Source organism: Musca domestica, unplaced genomic scaffold, assembly GCF_030504385.1.
Source record: "Musca domestica strain aabys unplaced genomic scaffold, Musca_domestica.polishedcontigs.V.1.1 2, whole genome shotgun sequence".
Lineage (NCBI taxonomy): Eukaryota > Metazoa > Arthropoda > Insecta > Diptera > Muscidae > Musca > Musca domestica.
Window position 1 is genome coordinate 32,003,678 of NW_026712249.1, and position 23,194 is coordinate 32,026,871.

General features: G+C 34.2%; 1 protein-coding gene across 9 annotated transcripts in view; it reads right to left on the minus strand.

Moving 5' to 3' along the window:
- The window catches only part of LOC101891509 (cytosolic carboxypeptidase Nna1), a 239,347-nt gene that overhangs the window by 25,054 nt on the left and 191,099 nt on the right, over positions 1–23,194 (minus strand). For 8 of the 9 annotated variants that reach the window (XM_059122097.1, XM_059122095.1, XM_059122096.1 and 5 more), the window contains 6 exons: positions 20,677–20,957; positions 20,374–20,533; positions 19,859–20,017; positions 12,435–12,503; positions 1,528–1,652; positions 1,314–1,455 (listed from right to left, as the gene is read on the minus strand). In XM_059122097.1, the coding sequence (XP_058978080.1) occupies positions 1,314–1,455; positions 1,528–1,652; positions 12,435–12,503; positions 19,859–20,017; positions 20,374–20,533; positions 20,677–20,957 (936 nt within the window). The remainder of the gene's footprint in view (positions 1–1,313; positions 1,456–1,527; positions 1,653–12,434; positions 12,504–19,858; positions 20,018–20,373; positions 20,534–20,676; positions 20,958–23,194) is intronic. The other variant, XM_059122094.1, reaches the window with a different exon arrangement.

Genomic DNA, 23,194 nt, shown 5'->3' on the forward strand with positions numbered 1-23,194 from the left:
ATTGGCGTCTTAAAATTTTACACCATAAATTAAGCTAAAACCAGTAAAGAAAGTCTTAAAGTCGGGCGGGGCCGACTATATGATACCCTACACCACTTTGCTAATTTAGTAGAGCTGCGCATAACAATTAAAAGTTTTTATGGGAGAATTCAATCATACACGCTATGATTATAATTATAATTTAAAGGACTAAATATGCCGAAGCATTTGTATCTTTTAAATACGGACTTGTATTGCCCATTTGGTGCACAATTAATTTGAAATCGGATAAAAATATATATGGGAGTTATATCTAAATCGGAACCGATCTCGATAAAATTTGGCAAAGATATTTCTGAGCTGTATTTGATATATTTCCCTGAATATCGTTGTTACGGCGTGCATATTACGGCTGTGGGTAACAAATATGACAAATCGGATGTACAGTATTTATGGGAGCTATAGCTATATCTGAACCGATCTTCACCAAATTTGACATACTAGCTTCTAGACTCACTTCGGTCGTAAGTGCAAAATTACTTCCAATTTGGGCAAATATTAGACGTTTGGTGCACAATCAAAAGTAAATCGGACGAAGTTATATATGGGAGCTATATCCAAATCTGAACCGATCTCGATAAAATTTAGCAAATGTATTTCTGAGCTGTATTTGATATATTTCCCCACATATTGTTGTTACAGAGTGCATATTACGGCTGCGGAGGACGAAAATAACAAATCGGATGAATAATATATATGGGAGCTATAGCTATATCTGAACCGATTTCGATCAAATTTGGCACACTTATTTTCAGGTCCAATCTGATCGTACGTGCAAAATTCCATACTATTCGTACTGATGTTACACGTTTGGTGCACAATAAAAGGCAAATCGGACGAAGATATATATGGGAGCTATATCTAAATTTTGACCGATTATCTCAAATTTCAATAGGGTTCGTCATTGGGCCAAACAAATGATTTGTGCAAAATTTCATCTGGATAGGGCAATAAATTTGTTTACAAAAATGCACTTTGTTTACAAAAATACATGGACAGACCGTCGGACGGACATGCATAAATCCACTCAGAATGTGATTCTATGCAGATCATCAAAAGGAACTATGGGTCTATCTCGTTTCCTATTGCCTGTTACAAACAAATGCACAAAGACATAATACCCTGACCACCTTGTGGTGTAGGGTATAAAAAGGGGGCAAGATCCTTTTGCCGTATTTTTTTTTTTGTAATTTTCGGATTAAGGTTTTTGTCCTTGTATTTTAGGTATATAGTGTCCTGGGCAATATTTCTGATAGGTTTTCATTTTCACTCACCTTTCTTATTTCCATATCCAGTTCCGGCGAACAAGGCGGCGCCTTTAACGGATGACAGCAGGGGCCTTCTAAATCGGAAAAGTCCTTTGACGAAGATGGTCCCTTGCCCTCATTATCGGAACTTGAACTGCTACCCTCATCACTGTGAAGATTTGGATCAAATATTGCCCATAAAAGGGAATAGGGGGTTTTCATTTCATTTTTGTTTTCTTACCTTGAATAATCGGACAATGGTATATTGATCGGTTCTTCGGCACTGGAACCCTCCTTCAGTAAACGCTCTATAATTTTCAGTCTTAAACATTCCTGTTGACGTAAGAAAATCAGAATCTGATAATACTATTGACGGGTTAGTACGGGGGTGACATTAAGCAGGTGGTGATAGAAAGAAATAATAACATTTTTTTTGAAAACAATAAAATATTGGATAATTTCAAAGCAAAAAAGCGAGTGAGTAAATTAGGTGGGAGTAGTTAATAGTTTTTGTTTTTTTTTTTCTCAATAGGAATTCTATGTATGTATGTAATGTATTTTCAGACTTAATTGGCTTAGAAGAAATTTCTTGGAAATATCAATCTAGTATGTCAGGGAATGCTTCAGTGCAGTTCAATCAGCAGTGTATGAAATGCAAAAATCATAGTCGGGCGCCACCGAAACAATATATCGAAATACGCATTTTTTGTCCTGGAATCCTATTTGCCCAATGAAGAACCGCAATTTAGAAATATTAGCTCGAAATTATAGATACATCCGTTGAAAGAATTGGTTAAAAACGGAAACATCTGTACAATAGATATAAAAACTTTTGGAAGGTCTTAAAGGTCCCATTCTATTCATAAAAGGATCTTTGAGAGGTATTCGTTGAAGATAGAAAGCCTCTTGATGATCACTCAGATACATACAGGGTTGCCCATATTCGACGGACCATCTGGCAACCCCATAACTTTTGACAGAGATGTCACATCGATTAATGACATACCGCGTTTGAAGCGTCAGTCCAAGCAGATTTTTACCATGAACCAACACACGCCATGCGAAATAGTTGAAATTTACATTCAACAGAAGAAGTCAATTGTAAAAACTCAAGGTGCTTTTAAAACATTAAAAAATGTGAGAAGTGCGCCTTCTAAGAACACCATTAAGCGTTTATACGAAAAATTTCGACTGGTAAGACTCTTTCTAATCCAAAGAGGCCATATAAAAGTCGACCAAGGCGACCGGCCGAGAATATCGCTGCCGTACGAGCCAGTGTTGAGAGGTCCCCAAGAACATCCCAAAAACGCCGTTCTAAGCAGTTGGGCATGGCTCGGTCCACTGTACAACGGATTATTCGCATTGATTTGCATTTGTTCCCGTACAAAATTCAATTGATGCAAAGAAGGTTACCTGCGGACAAGCCTCAATAGGCCTTGTATTGATAGAAGGCTATAGATAAATCGTTTTTTAAATAAATATGCTATGGATAGAACTCCTGAACTTAGAACTTCTTCGAATGGCTATTTGGACTGAACTCCTGTGAGTAATTCTTTAAATAGAAGGTTTCTTTTGTAGAAACTCTCTTTAGAGGACTTGTATCGGTGTAATACCCCTGACTAGGTGTTGCTTACAAAAATACCTTTTGAGAGCTATGTTATAGATAGAAAGCCTCTTGAGTGAACATCAACAGATGCAGGGCCTCTAGAAAAGTCGTCTATGGATAAAGTTCCTTTCGAGGGCTCTTTTTTTTGGACACATTGAGTCTGTGTGGGATTTTTACAGCAGTTATCCTGGGAGTAATTCTATGAATAGAAGGCCTTTAATGTGCCCGAATCTATGTTTCTTTGAAAAAATACCTCTTGAGAGCTATTTTATAGATAGAAAGCCTCTTGAGGGGACATCAATAGATGTAGGTCCTCCAGAAAGTCGTCTATGGATAAAGTTCATTCGAGGGCTCAGGTTTGTTTGTTTTTTTTTTTAACACATCTTGAGTCTGGATTTTTCAAGATTGAAGGCCTATTAGTTCTCTTGGGAGTAATTCTATGAATAGCAGGCCTATAAGGTCCCTGAATCTGCATTTGTTGGAAAAAATACCTCTTGAGAGGTAATTTACAGATAGAGGGCCTCGTGAGAGGACATCAATCGATAAAGAGCCTCTAGAAAAGTGGTCTATGGATAAAATTCCTATTGAGGGGGCTTCTGTTTTTTTTTTGCAGACATCTTGAGTTTGATAGGGACTTTAACCGATTGAAGGCCTAGTAGTTATTTTAACTAGTCCATTGTACAAAGAAGATATTTTTCGAAGTCTTTTACGGATAAAAATGATAGTGTGGATTATTTACAGAAAGAAATTCTGATAAGAAAGAAGTCCTCTTGAGTAGGCCCCAGTGTGATTTCTTCTGTAAAAAAAAGTCAATTAAGAGGCCTATTGAAAGATTTTCAACAGATATCCAACCTAATCAACTATCGTAAATATTTGTCAATCTCAACAGAATATCGTAAAGATTCTAACATTGTCGCCTTAATAACGTAAATAATTTTCCATCTCATACGAGTATAAATATTGTAAATATGTTCTCCATTTCATCGTAAAAACCTTACCCATGTCACTTAAATATCGTAAATAATTTTCCAGGTCATCTAAATATATCGTAAATATTTTTATACATATTATTTATATGTATTCTCGATGTTGACATGTCGTAAATATGTTATACTCTGTAAAAAGGTAAACTGTGAGAGTCCTATTGAAAGATTTTCAACAGGTATCCCCACAAATCAATTATCGTAAATCTTTTCTCAATCAAATCGTAAAGATTTTACTAGTCACGCCTAAATATCGTAAATTATTATCCGTGTCATCGAAATATCGTAAATATTTTCTCATCGTAAAAACCTTACCTATGTCACTTAAATATCTCAAATAATTTTTCACGTCATCTATATATATCGTAAATATGTTTAAAGCATATCTTCGATGTTCACATGTCGTAAATATATTATCCACATTATCCAAATATCGTAAATATGTTATCCCCTTTAAAAGGGTAAATTGAGAGGCCTATTAAAAGATTTTCAACAGATATCCCCAAAAAATCAAGTATCGTAAGTCGTTTCTCAATCAAATCGTGAAGAATCGTACCAGTGTCGCCTTAATATCGAAAATTACTGTCCATGCCATCTAAATATCGTAAATATATTCTCCATCTCATCGAAAAAAGTGTAGAAATGTCACTTGAATGTCGTAAATCTTTTCTCAATCAAATCGTGAAGAATCGTACCAGTGTCGCCTTAATATCGTAAATTATTGTCCATGCCATCTAAATATCGTAAATATTTTCTCCATCTCATCGAAAAAAGTGTAGAAATGTCACTTGAATATCGTAAATATATTATCCACGTTATCCAGATGTTGTAATTATGTTATCCGCGTGATTTAAATGTCGTAATTATGTCGTAAATATGTTATCCACTTTATCCAAATGTTCTAGATATATTATCCACGTTACCCCAATGTCGTAAATATATTATTCAAATGTCGTAAATGTGTTATCCACGTTAACCCAATGCTGTAAATATGTTATCCACGTTACCCCAATGCCGTAAATATATTATCCACGTTATCCAAATGTCGTAAATGTGTTATCCACGTTATCCTAATGCCGTAAATATATTATCCACGTTATCCAAATATCGTAAATGTGTTATATACGTTATTCAAATGTCTTAAATGTGTTATCCAAGTTATCCAAATGTCGTGAATATGTTACCCACTTCATCCAAATGTCTTAGATATGTTATCCACTTTATCCAAATGTCCTAAATATACTATCCACGTTATCCAGATGTCGTAATTATGTTATCCGCGTGATTTAAATGTCGTAAATATGTTATCCACTTTATCCAAATGTTCTAAATATATTATCCACGTTATCCAGATGTCGTAATTATGTTATCCGCGTGATTTAAATGTCGTAAATATGTTATCCACTTTATCCAAATGTCCTCAATGTATTATCCACGTTACCCAGATGTCGTAGTTATGTTATCCACTTTATCCAAATGTTCTAAATATATTATCCACGTTATCCCAATGCCGTAAATATGTTATCCACGTTACCCCAATGCCGTAAATATATTATCCACGTTATCCAAATGTCGTAAATGTGTTATCCACGTTATCCAAAAGTCGTGAATATGTTCTCCACTTTATCCAAATGTCTTAAATATGTTATCCACGTTATCCAAGTGTTGTAAATGTGTTATACACATTATCCAAATGTCGTAATTGTGTTATCCACGTTATCCAAATGTCGTGAATATGTTCTCCACTTTATCCAAATGTCTTAAATATGTTATCCCCGTTATCGAAATTTCGTAAATATGTTATCCACTTTATCAAGATATCGTAAATATGCTATCCACTTTATCCAAAGACCTTAAATTTGTAATCCACGTTATCCGAATGTCGTAAATATGTTCTCCACTTTATCCAAATGTCTTAAATATGTTATCACTGTTATCCGAATGTCTATCCAAAGGCCTCAAATATTTTATTTTCGTTATCCAAAGGATGTAAATATCGTATCCACGTATTCCTATGGTCTAAAATACGTTATCCATATTTTTGAGATATGGTAAATAAGTATCCACGATACCCATGAATAGTAATTATTTTATTCGCATTATCCAAATATCGTAAATATGGTATTCATGTTATCCCAATATCGTAAATATATTATCCACGTTAATTATCGTATTTTTCCACTTTATGCACATATTTACGTTACCCACGTTTTATAAATATCGTAAAATTATTTTCCACGTAAAATATAAATATTATCCGCGGAATATTATAGATGTTCTCGAAATATCGAAAATAGTTATCCATGTTATGAAAATATAGTGAGTTAGTTCTCATCCAAGTCATCGATATATATTATCCGCATTATCGACTTTGGAATATCGTAAATATGATATTGGATTAACGTATTAGAATAATTCGGCAATGTCGAAATAGCGTAAATAGGTTGAATCCTCTGTCAAAATATCGAACATATGGCATCTATGTTATTAAAATATCGTATAGATATTGAAATATCGCAAATGGTTATCCCACGTTGTCGAAATATCGTAAAAAACTGTTCACGTTGTCGAAAAGTCGTAAATATGTTATCCACAGTATCAGAATATCGTATATACATTTTTCACTTTGTCGAAATATCGCTGAAATGTAATAAAAAGTTCCGAAATATCGTAAATAGATTATGCACCTGATATCCATCCAGGGTGTCCACGTAATATAATTATCGTAAATAGATATCTACGCTATCGAAATATGGTGAATAATTATCCATGTTATTAAAATATCGTAAGTAATTATCAAAATATCGTATTTTTTTAAGATTAGGACAAAATCTTATTGCCTGTGTTGAAGTTGTCGTGTATTTGGTGCCAAGTAGAATTTTTTGAAAATCACTAACTACCTTTGTGTTGTTGTTGTTGTTCATCAAAATAATAATAAAACTACAATTGTTGTAGTGTTAAATACCGGACATATTATTGTGGGTATTGTGTAAAAGCTTTATTGTTTTTTTTTAATAAAATATTTACAAAATAAACTATAAAATAATATTTTTTTTTGGTTTGGGATAGAAATAGTGAATAAAAAAATACTTAAATAAATTATACATAGAAAAACAGAAAAACTAAGAGAGTTTTGGGCGAAAATTCTACACCAACTAAGGCACAAAGCTACAGGACTACTGTGGCTACTTTTGTGTTGGAGTATGAATTTATTGGATAGATGACTGATGGCGGGCGGTGGGGTGTTGGATGAAGCATTCGGAAAACCCTCGCAAAAGAGTTTTCCTTTCAACTAATAACTAACACAGACATCAGTACGTAAGCGTAGAGATTAGGCGTATAGATGGAATTAAAATTAAATATTTTTTTTTCTAAAATTAAATTTGTTAGGCATTTAAAGGAGAAAGAGGCAAGGCAGCCCAGGGGTGAAAATTCTCTAACGATTTTCTTTTTTTTTCTTTTTTGAATACAAATTGGCACGAAACGGGGGTTGGCTTAACATTCATATTTTACCATTCTCATTAATTAAAGGTTAAATATGCTTTGTTTTAATTTTTTTTTTTTTTAATGCATAAACAAGAGAAAATAACAAAGTTAAGAGTTTTAGTATTATCAATAATAACAAATATGCAAATAGCATATATTCAGTTGCTATTGTTGTTATTATTATAATATTAACATGTTATGTTTAGTTTATGGGGTTTTGGTCGTCGTACTATTCTCTTAATGGCTTAAAGTTAGTTCTTATTAGTAAAAATCATTTTGGCATAAAACTAATTATATTGTATATATATACTGTAATTTATATGTTTATGTGTGTATGTGTGTGTGTGGGAGGGGGGGGGGGGGTTTGCATTTGTATATGTTTACATAACAGTTCACAAAACATCGATATTTGTGTGTGTGTGTGTGTGTTCAGTGTTATTTTCAGATTTAACAAAATATGCAAATTGATGTAAGAAATGGAAATTTGGAGAGGGTATCATAGGGAATTATTATTGAAATATCGTAAAAATTTTATGCACAATATGGAAATATTGTAATAATTTTGTGAACAATGTCGATGTATCGTAAAAAGGTAATCCACAATAGCGAAACATAATATAGGTGTTATTTCCAATATCGTAATTATATTTTTTACCAGTATTGTAATATTGTCAACGTGTTATTCATGAAGTTGAAATATCGTAAACAAATTATCCAGTCTATTTGGAAATCATAAATATTGCATTCGAGTTATTAAATTTGCCGAAAGTTATATGCTGTGTGGAAATATCGTAATTTTTGGTTATCCACCACATTGAAACATTATTAGCAAAATATCGTAAAGATATAATCAAAGATATTTAATTGTCGTAAATTGTTATTAAAGACACTTGAATGCGATACGTAATATATTAATGTCATTATCTCGGATATCGTAAATAGGTTATCCACGATACCTTAATACCGAGAAGAACTTATGCATCTGTTGAAATATCTTGAATATATTATCCACAATATCAAAATGTCTTAAATACTTTATCCATTATATCGATATGTTGTAAATATATTTTCCACGAGATTGAAGTATCGTAAGTTTCATTACGAACTTGCCCAGGCTGTCGGAAAATGTGTTATCCGAAAATGGATAATAAGTTACTTGTCTTATCCAAAAGTACATAATATGTTATCCACCTTACACAAACGTGGATATGTTATCCACGTTATATAAAGGTGGATAATATGTTATCCGCGTTTTCCAAAAGTGGATAATATGTTATCCACGTCATCCAAAAGTGGATAATAAGTTATCCAAAGGTGGATAATATGCTATCTTCGTTATCCAAAAGTGGATAATATGCTATCTTCGTTACCCAAAAGTGGATAATATGATATCCACATTATACAAAAGTGGATAATGTGATATCCACTTTATCCAAAAGGAGATATGTTATCCTCGTTATCCAAAAGTGGATAATATGTATTTTATCCACATTATCCAAAAATGGATAGTATATTATCCGTACGTGGAAAATATGTTATCCACATTATCCAAAAGTGGATAATATGTTATTCACTTTACACAAACGTGGATATGTTATCCGCGTTTTACAAAAGTGGATAATATTTTTTTCACGTTATCCAAAAGTGGAAAATATATTATCCTCGCTATCCAATAGTGGACAATATGTTATCCACGTTATCCAATAGTGGACAATATGTTATCCGCGTTATCCAAAAGTGGGTAATATTTTATCCACATCATCCAAAAGTGGATAATAAGTTATCAACATTATGCAAAAGTGGATAATATGATATCCACTTTAGCCAAAAGTGCATCCTCGTTATCAAAAAGTGGATAATATGTTATCCACGATATCCAAAATGGATAATATGATATTCACGTTATCCAAAAGTGGATAATATGTTATCCACGTAATCCAAAAGTGGATAATATGTTATCCATGTTATCCAAAAGTGGATAATATGTTTTCCACGTTATCTAAAGTGGATAATATGTTATCCACGATATCCAAAATGGATAATATGATATTCACGTTATCCAAAAGTGGATAATATGTTATCCACGTAATCCAAAAGTGGATAATATGTTATCCATGTTATCCAAAAGTGGATAATATGTTTTCCACGTTATCTAAAGTGGATAATATGTTATCCACATTACCCAAAAGTGGATAATAAATTATCCACGTTATCCAAATGTTGATAAAACGTTATCCACGTTTTCCAAAAGTGGAAAATTTGTTATCCACGTTTTCCAAAAGTGAAAAATTTGTTATCCACGTTATACAAAAGTGGATACAGTGTTGTCCATATTATTCAAAAGTGGATATGTTATCCGCGTTATCCAAAAGTGGTTAATATTTTATCCACGTTATCCAAAAGTGGATAATATGTTATCCACGTTATCCAAAAGTGGATAATATTTTATCCATGTTATCCAATAGTGGACAATATGTTATCCGCGTTATCCAAAAGTGGGTAATATTTTATCCACGTTATCCAAAAGTGGATAATATGTTATCCAAAAGTGGATAATATGTTATCCATGTTATCCAAAAGTGGAAAATATGTTTTCCACGTTATCCAAAGTGGATAATATGTAATCCACATTATCCAAAAGTGGATAATAAGTTATCCACATTATCCAAATGTTGATAAAACGTTATCCACGTTTTCCAAAAGTGGAAAATTTGTTATCCACTTTAGCCAAAAGTGCATAATATGTTATCCACGTTATCCGAAAGTGTATAATATGTTATCCGCATATGAAATATATTATCCACGTTATCCAAACATAGAAAATATGTTATCCACGTTATACATATGTGGAAAATATGAAATAAATTAAATTAAAATTATTTTGTCCACGTTATCCAAACCTAGAAAATATCATCCAAACATAGAAAAAATATTGTTGGTGCTATCGACGCAAAAAATATGTTATCCATATAGAAAATATTTTATCCACGTTATCCAATTGTGGAAAATATATTATCAAGTTATCCAATCATGGAAAATATATTTATCCACTTTTTTCAAACCTGGAAAATATAATTATCCACGTTATCCAATTTATTATCCACTTTATTCAGACCTGGAAAATACATTTATCCACGTCATTTAAACATCGAAAATATGTTATCCGCTTTATCCACAAAAAAAAAAATACTATATTCAAAATAAAATGCGTAGAATTTTGGGTTCGCGAATATTTGTTTAATGATCATGATTTTGGTTTTTATAAAAATATTCAGAACGTTTTTTAATATTGCTGAAATTTTAGCAAATTATTGTGGATATTTTATCGAAATACATATTTTATGAAAATATAGGGTTTTTAATTTATAAAAATTTTTAGAACCAATTTTTTCTGTTGCGGTTATTTAATTAAATTATGGTGGATATTGTATCGAATCAACTTGATTGTTTATAAAATGTTGTTTTTTCAATATCGATTTTTTTAGATATCTTAGATACTTTATCGTTTTTTATTCCAACATAAAGTAATCGATTTTTATCGAATCATTGTAATTACCTTCTCCAAATCCCCTTATATATTCGCTATATATTTTTTTTACTATAAAAGCCCTCTCTGATTATATATGATGATATTTTTACGATAAAAGCCATATTTGATTCTACGGTAATATCGTAAATTATCACAAAATTAAATCTAAGATTTGACTTACATCAATTTGCATTTTATCTCGGATCTCCAAACAACACGGTCTCATGTTATTTCCTTGTCATGTTGGGGAAAACATTTTCATTACATTTACTTTGTGTGAACGGATAAACAACGGCAACGACAACAATAACAATAAGTAAAACAAAAACAACGGAACTTTTGTAAATTCCTTGAGCTTTCTAGGAAAATTTCAAATTACAAACAACAAACATCAGTTGTTTATGAAACCCAACACACACACACACGCACACCCGCAAAACGAGAGTGCATTTCTGTAATGTACATACATGTATAAGTATGTATGTAGGTATGTAGAGGGGGTTAAGTCATTTTAAGTGTTTGTGTAGATAGATATTTGTATGGATGTAAGTTGAAGATGGCAGACACAGATGTATTTATTAACAAATAGGAAGCATAGATGGATAGCAGAGAGCAGTTTAAAATAAGTTTTCCAAAAGGCAGTCAAATGAATATTAAATGAAGAAAGCACCATAAGGAACAACAAACAAAACACAGTCACAGGTATTTGCATTATGACGCATGTCAACACCATAAAAAATTAGTTTGAAATAATTTAAATTTAAAAAAAATATCCAAAGAAGCGCGGAAAATTTAAATGAAGGTGTTACAGGCTTTAGAAGTATATGTTATGAATATTGAAAATGTCCTTGCGTGAAAAACTTCCACTATAATACCCCTTGTATGATTTCAAAATAAGATTACATATATTTCTGAAATTCATATGGTGTAGGATTAAAAATACCAATAAAAAACTTACTTCTTTTCTACTTTTACACAAAGAATAGTAACAAACAAATAACAAAAATTAAGGAAATTGATGCACTAGAGCCCCGATTTGCGTTGCTTTTTAAATATTTCCCAAAAATATCAAATCTTAACTTTGTTTTAAATAATTTCTCCAATAAATTCAATTTACAAAAAATTGATTAAATTTCGTCGTGTTTTTTTTTTTGTGTCGACGCAAATTGAGGCTCTAGTGTACACTATATTGCCTACACAACAACAATACATTTAAAACACACAAAAAATAAAACAAAGTGTATTAATATATGGCAAGTGAACAGAGGTTCATTGGTCTTTGGTGTATCCCTCTTCTTCTCTTTCTTCTTCTTTTAAGTGTTATGGTAGTTGTGTTATTGTATTAAATTTTCTCTATGTTGTTTTTTTTTTGTTGCTATCCTTATCTAAGAAACACTTTTGCCTGTTCTCATTTTAACTTTGAATTTCTCTTCGATTATACATCCCTGTTCGGCCAATTTCTTTAATTTCAATGCCTTCTGTTCGCGTTTCTCACGCTTACGTATTTTCTTAATGCGTTTCAATAACTTAGCGTTTCTCTTTACTTTGTTCGGATTGTCATCGCAGTAGTCGAGCAGGGTTTCACAAAATGCACGTCCCATGTGTTCGTAGTCCTGCAACGAGATGGGGGAGGAATAATAATAAAAATAAGCAAAGTTCATTAATTAAGAAATGTATTGAACTAGAAAAACTTCGGAAGATAAAATTCATGTCCTCAGGAGCCCAAAAAAAAAAAAAAAACAATTCCGCCGGTGAGAGTAATCTACTACACTATAGGATACTAAGGTATCAGGCATCATTGTCCTTATATGAGATGACCCCAGGCGTCATCGTCTCTAAACGAGAAAATGACCCCAGGCGTCATTGTCTCTGTATGAGAAGATGGCCCAAGGCGTCATTGTCCCTATATGAGAAGATGACCCCAGGCGTCATCGTCTCTATACTCTGTACGAGAAGATGACCCCCCAAGGGTCATCATCTACTCTGTACGAGAAGATGACCCCCCAAGGGTCATCATCTACTCTGTACGAGAAGATGACCCCCCCAAGGGTCATCATCTACTCTGTACGAGAAGATGACCCCAGGCGTCATTGTCTTCTGACCCCCCCAAGGGTCATCATCTACTCTGTACGAGAAGATGATCCCCCAAGGGTCTTCATTTACTCTGTACGAGAAGATGATCCCCCAAGGGTACGAGAACATGACCTCTTAAGGGTCATCGTCTACTCTATAGGTAAAGAATGACTCCCTAGGGCCATCATCTACTCCATTGGAGAAGAATGACCGCCTTGGGTCATCATCTACTTTATGAGAGAAGGATGACCCTCTGGGGTCATCGTCTACTCTATAGGAGAAGGATTGCCCCTTAGGGTCATCGTCTACTCTATAGGAGAAGGATTGCCACCTGGGGTCATAGTATAATTTACAGCAGAAGGGTGACCCCTGGGGTTATTATCTACTCTTTGGAAGATAAATGACCCCTTAGGGTCATATATTCTATGAAGAAAAATTACCCCATTTACGTTATAGGAGATGACCCCAGATATTTTATAGGAGATTACCCCTAGGTCATATACTCCGTAGGAGATTACCTTTAGGGACATCTACGCTATAGGAGATGGCCCTTGAGGTCATATACTCTATAGGAGGTAACCCTTAGGTCATCTACTCTATAGAACAGGACCCCTTGGGTCATACTCTATGGTAGATGACCCCTTGTCTCATCTACCTTATGGAAGATGATTTACTCTGTTAAAAATCTCTCTGAGTTCGTCTACTTCGTAGAAATTGACCTCTGAGGGCATTTACTCTTTAGCAGATCACTTTATGATGCATGAAAACATATTTCTCATGGTAAATACCTCTTGGTTTGCCGCCTCCCCCTAAATTGTTTATCTTAGCTTACAGAATTTGAAGCTACCCAAACTTTGCTCTACAAGTTTGTAAATATTCTATAAAGGGATACAAATTGAATGTCCCTACATTAGACCAATTGAATTTTTTGGCAGGTTTCTTCAAGGAAAATAAGCCAACTGAGACTCGTTTGTCGATTTGGAAATTTCTAGACAGAAACTGATATGTAACCTAATAAAACACACACACACACAGGCACACACATTCAAACCTAAAATTACATATTGCTCCCAGATGGGTTCCTGCTGATAAATGCTTACGTTGGCATTTCTACGATGGTGATGCTGATGTCAAGATGTTGGTGGTCACTAGTAGAAGAAAATACGGCAATTCACCTTTCAAGATGATTTGAGAATAGTTTGCAAAAACCAACAACAACAGAAAAAAATACGAAAACCTGTTCTGGTAATTTTAAGCTGATTACAGAGACAGTCATATAACCACACACAGAGTTACATATGCTAACTATATTTGTGTGTGTGTGTGTGTATTTTTACTTTGAATGTGGTTAAGCTGAAATGTGATATGTTTGTCTGTCCCCCTTTTCTTTTCTCTCCCTCTCTCTGTCTCTCTCTCTCTCTCTCAGTTACGTCTGATTCTTTCGTTGCCAAGGTATAATTTTCATATCTTTCAACTGGCATTGCCGTTCAACATTATCCTTCTGCAGAACAATTATTTATGATTCAGTGTTGGTTTTTGTGTTGGAGACATATGTATGTGTGTATGTGTATGAATGAATTTGAGTGTGTCTGTGTGTGTGTGCGTGCATGCGTTGTTCACATTTAATCGCATTAAATTAAATTTGCAATGCATTTGTAAGTGCACACAAACACACCGGATATGTGCATGTGTGTTTGTATTAATGGTTTTTAAAGACGTTAAGTGCTTCTTTAAGCCATTAAAAATGAAAAAAAAATATATATATATTTAATCACTCAAAATGGCAAATTGTTAACAAATGACATGTTATTAAATTGGAAGAATATGCATCAGTTGAGTTTGATTGTTTGATTTTGGCATTAAATCACCTATTAAGTTCTACTTTTTGTAGAACTATAGGGTGAGATAAAAAACCGCCATAATTTTTACATTTTTTTTATTTATTTTTTTTTTTTTTTTGATGAAACCAAAAAATGTCGGAAATAGCATCAAATTTTAGAATAACTTTAGATTTGTTCAAATTGGTCACCTTTGGCACGAGTTCTGGCCTTCAAACGGCCAATAAAATTTTTTACATTTTTTTTATTTTTTTTTTTGGATGAAACCAAACAATGTCGGAAATAGCATCAAATTTTAGAATAACTTTAGATTTGTTCAAATTGGTCACCTTTGGCACGAGTTCTGGCCTTTAAATGGCCAATAAAATTTTTTACATTTTTTTTATTTTTTTTTTTTTGGATGAAATCAAAAAATATGGGAAATAGCATCAAATTTTAGAATAAGTTCAGATTTGTTCAAATTGGTCACCTTTGGCACGAATTATGGTCTTCAAACGGCCAATAAACGGCCGTCACTCGCTGCCCGAATGTTGGTCTGGGGTGTTTTGGTGCCATTCCCGGCGAAGCGCTTGCTTGAGGTGATCGACACTTTGGTGTCGAATATTTGCTTTCCAAAATACTCCAGACACAATAGTCCAAAGGACTGTTATCCGGTGATTTTGGTGGCCATTGTGCGCTGGAAAGAAAGCGAGGAACCTCATATTGTAACCATTCTTGGGTGGCGCGTGCTGAGTGCGATGGTGCTGAGTCCTGGTGGAATGTCCATGGTCTGCGGCCAAATTGTTTGCGTGCCCAAGACTTTAATACACCCTCCAGAATATTTTCGTTATAATATTTTGCATTTATTCTAATGCCACGCTCGATTAATAATAGGAGCGGAGAGCGACCCTTGGCTGTTATGGCGGCCCAGACCATCACCATGGCCGGCCCTTGAGTTCTGGTGGCCAACCGAAGGTGCAGATTTTCAGCTGACCTCTTTGGCAAGTAAACACGATTATTTTTTTTTTTTGTTTACAAACTGCTGGACAACGAATGTTTTCTCATTGGAGAAGACCAAATTCGACAGTTCACCACTTTCGGCCAAGCGAAGCAACTCTTTAGCTCTTTTGTGTCTATTTTGTTTCTGTTGCGGTGTAAGTTCTTGCACTTTTTGGAATTTCAATGGCCTGACCCCGAGCTCCTTTTTCAATATTTGTCGAATGGAATATTGCGATATGTTCAGCTCACGAGCCATTTTTCGGCCACTGCGACGCGGGTTTCAATTAAGTTGCTTCTTTACTTTTCGAACCATTTCGGCTGATGTTGCTGTTTTCTTCCGTCCACTTCCTTGACGTCTGGCTACGCTACCCGTATCATGGTAACGAGCGATGGTACGAGACACAAAAGCTTTATTCACATTTAAATGCTGGAGTGCTCTAACGATAGCCACTTGTGGTTTTCCAGCCAAATATAAAAAAAATCACACTATAACGCTTGAATTCCTTCATGAATAACTTTTTTCCTGGAAAATTCTCACCAAAATGCTTTTGTACGCTTGTAAACAATATAATTAGCTGTCACTGGAACAATTTTAACAGCTGTCGGGAGAGTGGCTTATAAATGATAGCAGTCTAAAGTTGGTTGTAGTTTTTTCATCTCACCCTCTCCTATTTTGACATTCAGAAAAAATTTTTTTTTTTTTGGGTATGGTAGACAATTTGTAGCTTTTCCATAGTTAGAAGACCCTCACTCTTGCTTTAGAGAAAAATCATCCATAGTCAGAATATGGTGTGATGAATTTTTATAAATAAAATCAAGCAACATAAAGTCCGCTTATTATATTGATATCAAGACAAAAAAATCAACATCAATGAGGGACATCATTGATAATGACAACCAGTAGCCTTCACAGCTGGAATACTTTACACAAAAACCCATATTAACCACATGAAATTATTATTGTTGTCGAATTGCTTGGCAGCTGTAAGTTGTTGATGTTGTTGTTAATATTCGTCCTGTGGTGATGATGGTGACAATGATGTTGTTTTTGTTTTTTTTTTTTTTTTTTTTTTTTTTGTTTGCCTTTTTTGGGATGCTCTCGTTAATGAAGATGTCAAAGAGAGAGATATTTCCATTTCCCGTTGTTTTTATGTGGTTTTCCTCAGTTGTTTTCACATTTCCTTTTTGTCATTATTGTGGCTATGGAGATGCATAAAAATCCATTAATATTAACTCGGTTATCACATGCTATCTGTGTGTGTGGAGAAATAATCGATAATGGATTTCTGTGTGGGTTTACAAGGGTGCATTTTTGCGTAATGTGGGAATTTTTTTATAACTTCCACCATACAAAGTATGGAGGGTAAATTAAGTTCGCCATTCGGTTTGTTACTCATCGAAACAATAATTTTAGACCCAACAAAGGATATATATTCTTAATCAGCGTTAAAAATTTTAAAACGATTTAGCCCTGTCCATCCGTCCGCCTGTTGTAATCACGCTCAAAACGAATTAAGATAGGAAGCCAAAAATTTTGCAAATGTCTGTCTTTTGTTTGCAGGCAAGTCAAGTTCGAAGATGGGCTATATCGGTCCATGATTATCGTATAGCCCCCATATAACGGTACCCCCCATATTCGGTATTTTGATTATTTTAGCCACATTTTTAAATGGAATTGTCGGAAATTATTCACAAGTAGTTCTTTTTGAGCACTTTACCCCCTGAAAGAGAATTGTCTATATAGGTCCGCGATATGATATAGCCCCATATAACGGTACCACCCGAATTCGGTATTTTGATGATTTTAGCCACATTTTTCAATGGAATTGTGAGAAGTTGTACAGAAGGCGTTTCTTGGGAGTACATTGCTCCCCACTCGTCCCTGGAAGATAATTATCTATATCGGCCCGTGAAATCGCATAGCCCACATATAACGGTACCCCCGATATTCGGTATTTTGTTGATTTTAGCCACATTTTTCAAGGGAATTGTCTGAAATTCTACAGAAGGAGTTCCTTGTATGTATATTTCACCCTGAAAGAGAATGGTCTATATGGGTACACGATGTCGTATAGGCCCCATATAACGGAATCTCCCGATATTCGATATTTTAATGATTTTAGCCACATTTTTCAACGGAATTGTCTGAAATCCTGCACAAGGAGTTCTTTGTGAGTACTTTACCGCCAGAAATAGATTTGTCTATATGGGTCCACAATATCGTATATCCCCCATATATCGGTATCTTCCCATATTCGGTATTTTTAAGATTTTAACAGAATTTTTAATTGATTTTATTTTTTTTTAAATTTCCTCCTATTCAAAGTTCGTTCCGGTCGAACTTACTGCTTTTTTACTTGTTATCAATTTTATAGAACACATTGCGACAAAATTAATTTTTTTCAATAGTTACAGGGAAAATGCAGCAGATTATGAAAAAAGAGTTAAAAATGGAAGACATGTGTATCGGCGTTTTATATATTTGCACCGCAAACTAATCGAAGTACAGGGAGCAAGTTTCCCTCTTCTACACTTCCGCAAATATCCGGATTAAGATTCCTCAGAATCCGTGCATTTTAGGTAGAGTCTTCGGAAATATTGCAGATAAAAATACAACGAATATCTTTGTCGAATATATTAACCCTCAGACAATTCGAAAAGGCGGTATTTTTGGTCCTTTTTTGAAAAAATGTTCAAAACGGAATCGGAGCAAGTCAAAATATCCTACAAATTTGTTTGTCATAGGTCCCAGAAGACGTCAAAAGTCTAAATCTCACTGAAACGCCACGAATTTAAATACATAAAAGGTGAGATAAAAAAACCGCAACAAAGTCAAACACCATAATGTTTACATTTTTCTTAAATGTTATTGAATGAAAGTAAAAAATTTCGGAAATAGCATCAAATTTTATAATAACTTTAGATTTGTTCGAATTCGAATAAAAAATGGCCAATGAAACCGTCACACGCTGCCCGAATGTAGTTTCCCGGCGAAGCGCTTGCTTGAGGTGATCGACACTTTGGTATTTTTTTTGTGACAACCTTGCTTTCCAAAATACTCCAGACACAATGGTCCATAGGATTGGTATCCGGAGATTTTGCGCTGGAAATGAAGCGAGGAACCTCATTTTGAAACCATTCATGGGTGGCGCGTGCTGAGGTTGATGGTGCTGAGTCCTGTTGGTATGTTTAAGGTCTACTGCCAAAATGTGCCCAAGGCTTTAATACACCCTTCAAAATATTTTCGCGAAAATATTCGAGATTTATTCTGATGCCACGGTCGATCAATACGAGTGGAGAGCGACCATCGGCTGCTATGGTGGCGCTTGTGTTCTGGTGACCAATGGAATTGGAATTTCAATGGTTTCACCCCGAGCTCATTTTTCAATATTTGCCGAATGGAATATTGCGATATGTTCAGATCTGCTGATGTTGCTGTTTTTTACCGTCCCCTTCCTTGACGTCGGGCTACGCTACCAGTATCACGGTAACGAGCGATGGTACGAGACACAAAGTATTTATTCACATTTAAATTCTGGAGTGCTCTAACGATAGCCACGTGTGGTTTTCCAGCCAAATATAAAGAAATCACACTATCACGCTTGAATTCCATCACGAATAATTTTTTTTCTGGAAAATTCTCATAAAAATGCTTTTGTACATTTGGAAACAATATAATTGGCTGCCACTGGAATAATTTTAACAGCTGTCGAACGAGTGGCTTAAGAATAACAGAAGTCTGAAGTTGGTTGTAATTTTTTCATCTCACCCTGTACATATATCCCGTTAAAGTGTGGTGCATTTTGTACCATTTACTTGAAATTTCCTTATGTCGGCTAACAAGGACCGCATTCAAAATTTCCAGATTCTTTTTTCACCGATTTGTTAAATACCATTTCGCAGCTTTTGCCAAATTTTGGTAACTATTTTATTTGCTATCATTAAATTTTCCAGAAAATATTTTACTGACGCTTTTCCTGAGGACTTTCTTTAATTTTCCATGTTTTTATTTTCAATTTGAAATTTATGTTATCTTCATTATTAACACGCCAATCATCAAGCTACGCACTACTACTTACCTGTGTGGTAAAGTGGGTGCCTTTGCGTGACCCCAACAATGAGCCACCAAATGAAGCTTCAATGGTATAGCTGTTCGTGATGCCCAGCATCCAGACCACAATGCGTCCGGTGCCCTCTTTGCTGCGTTGAATTTTAAATTTACAATTTTCAAATGAAAACTAAAGAAAGTTTGAAAAAAAAAATAAAAGAAAAAAGGAAAGGGAAATTGTTAAAACTTTAAGAGAAAATTACAACATCATATAATAATAAAAAAAATAAAACAAAACAAAAAAATGTTTCAAACTCCTTGGCTCTTGACTAATTATAAATGTTGGGAACGAAGGCAAAAAAAAAACATGGATTCAAAACAAAATCCAACAATTCCCATGCCACCCACTCAAGAGGAAATTTTAACAAAGTCATTCAAGAGATGAGAGGTGGCACATGAGGATAATTTGGACAAGTTTTTTTTTTCATACTGTCTTTTTTTGCCCTCTGTAACCTGTTCTGGCCCTTTTGCTTGCGATTGACTCACCTTATCTGCTACGTTTTTGTGCAACATAAGTGGAAAAACTTGTTCGGTAAGTTTCTTTTCCGGGTTGCGTTTATTCTCACAGCCATAAATGAAAATGTTGTGCCGGCGAGAGTGTGCGTGCATATCACAGTACATGGAAACACCACATTCATCAATCAGTCTGGGAGGAGACAAAGAGAGAGAGAGAGAAAGGCAGGGAGAGAAAAGAACACATTTTGGCCATGGGTAATGCCATGTTATTAAGTTGGCATTAACTGCAAGTCCTTTACCCTTTTGCCCGCCACCCAAAGTTCTTCTACTTACCTTTTAATTAAAGCTTTTGTATACCATATCGACGGATAGGTCTCACGTATTACCGTACGATATTGGCGATTTAGATCTTTTCCCGTCAGCGAGTTGCGTGAGTTGCCCACAATGACACCGTCCGGATTGAGCATCGGTATCAGTTTAAAGATGAATTTGTGCCGCAGGCGTTTGGCCACTGTCGAATCGCCCGTTATGAAATCCATCAGACCCTTCATCATCCACGAGGAGGGGGTTTCGCTTGGATGAACACGTGCCGAAATTACAATGGATTTTTTACGCTGCAATGGCATAAAAGGAAACAAATAACAACAACGTCAGCATCGTCAGGATTCTCTTTAATACTTTTTTTGTCTATGTCTGAGCGAGTTTTTTTGTGTGCGAGTTTTCCATATGAATGAATATGCTGTTATGTATTTGTATACGGGTCGTTGATTTTTCTATGCTTGCATAAATGTATGCATGTGAGTGTGTGTGTGTGTGCCTTTTATGCGTATGCAGTTTTGCTGACATAGTTCGTGTTTTTCTCTCTAACACGGAAACGGAAACAAAAAAACTGCAAAAAATAGCAAATCTCTTGAGGTTTTATAACTAAACTCGCTGGCCTAGTGTTTTTTCTATCACTTCTTGAATATGCGAGCCATCCGTGTTGCTCTGTCTGTTCCGACTTTTTTCTTCCTCTTCCATTTTTCACTTTTGTTCTAAAAAGGAAACTGTGGCAAACTCTCGTAGTTTGTGAAACAAAAAATAACTAAATGAGACGTTTCAATTGAATTTCGCAGCAGAATAGAACGAAAATTTAATTAGAAATATTTTAAATTTTAAAGTGAATTCATGGCTAAGGCAATTAGTGAAAGCTTTTTCAAAAAAATATATATATATTTGAATAAAAACTTTCGCTTCCTTGGAAAAACAGTTTAAGAAATTCCATATTGTCTGTCTGTTAGTCCTTGATAACGATTCCAAAAAAAAAAAAACTCAATCATAGGTCTTTTTGTCCTTCCTACGACATTCACAAATAAAAAAAAATATTCTATAAAAATACACGTATCGTCCTTGCAAAATATTCTTAACAAAACCACGTTTTATCTACCTGAAAGTCCTCAAAAAATATTCTAAACAAATCCAAGCATTATGGACCTGAAAGTCCTCAAAAAAAATTTTAACAAAACCACGTTTTGGACCTGAAAGTCCTTAAAAAGATAATCTAAAAAGTCCACGTGAAGTCTTTTAAAAATATTGTTAAAAAATCCAAGATTTAGTCTTTACATAAATATTCTTAACAAATCCACGTTTTATAAAACTGAAAGTCCTTAGAAAATATTCTATGAAAATCCAAGGTTTACGGACCTTAAAGTACTTAAAAATATTTAAACATCCACCATTTATGAAACTGAAAAATATTCTTTAAAAATCCAAGTTTTATGGACCTGAGTCCACCCCCAACAAAAATACCCACATTTAGTCCTTAAAAATATATTCTTTACCAAACCAAATTTTATGGACATGAAAGCCCTTGAAAAATATTTTTTTAAAAATTCGCGTTTTATTTTGACCTGAAAGTCCTTGAAAAATATTTTTTAAAAATTCGCGTTTTTTTGACCTGAAAGTCCTTGAAAATTATTCTTTTTAAATCTACGTTTGATGGGACTGCAAGTCCTTGTAAAAATATTCTTTAAAAATCCACGTTTGATGGGACTACAAGTCCTTGAAAAAATATTCTTTAAAAACCCACGTTTGATGGGACTGTCCTTGAAAAAATATTCTTTAAAAATCCACGTTTGATGGGACTGTCCTTGAAAAAATATTCTTTAAAAATCCACGATTGATGGAACTGCAAGTCCTTGAAAAAATAATCTTTAAAAATCCACGTTTGATGGGACTTCAAGTCCTTGAAAAAATATTTTTTGAAATCCAAGTTTAGTCCTTAAAAAAAAATCTTTAAAAATCCACGTTTGATGGGACTGCAAGTCCTTGAAAAAATATTCTTTAAAATCCAAGTTTAGTCCTTAAAAAAATAATCTTTAAAAATCCACGTTTGATGGGACTGCAAGTCCTTGAAAAAATATTTTTTAAAATCCAAGTTTAGTCCTTAAAAAAATTATCTTTAAAAATCCACGTTTGATGGAACTGCAAGTCCTTGAAAAAATATTCTTTAAAAATCCACGTTTGATGGGACTGCAAGTCCTTGAAGAAATATTCTTTAAAAATCCACATTTGATGGGACTGCAAGTCCTTGAAAAAATGTTCTTTAAAAATCCACGTTTGATGGGACTGCAAGTCCTTGAAGAAATATTCTTTAAAAATCCACATTTGATGGGACTGCAAGTCCTTGAAAAAATATTCTTTAAAAATCCACGTTTGATGGGACTGCAAGTCCTTGAAGAAATATTCTTTAAAAATCCACATTTGATGGGACTGCAAGTCCTTGAAAAAATATTCTTTAAAAATCCACGTTTGATGGGACTGCAAGTCCTTGAAGAAATATTCTTTAAAAATCCACATTTGATGGGACTGC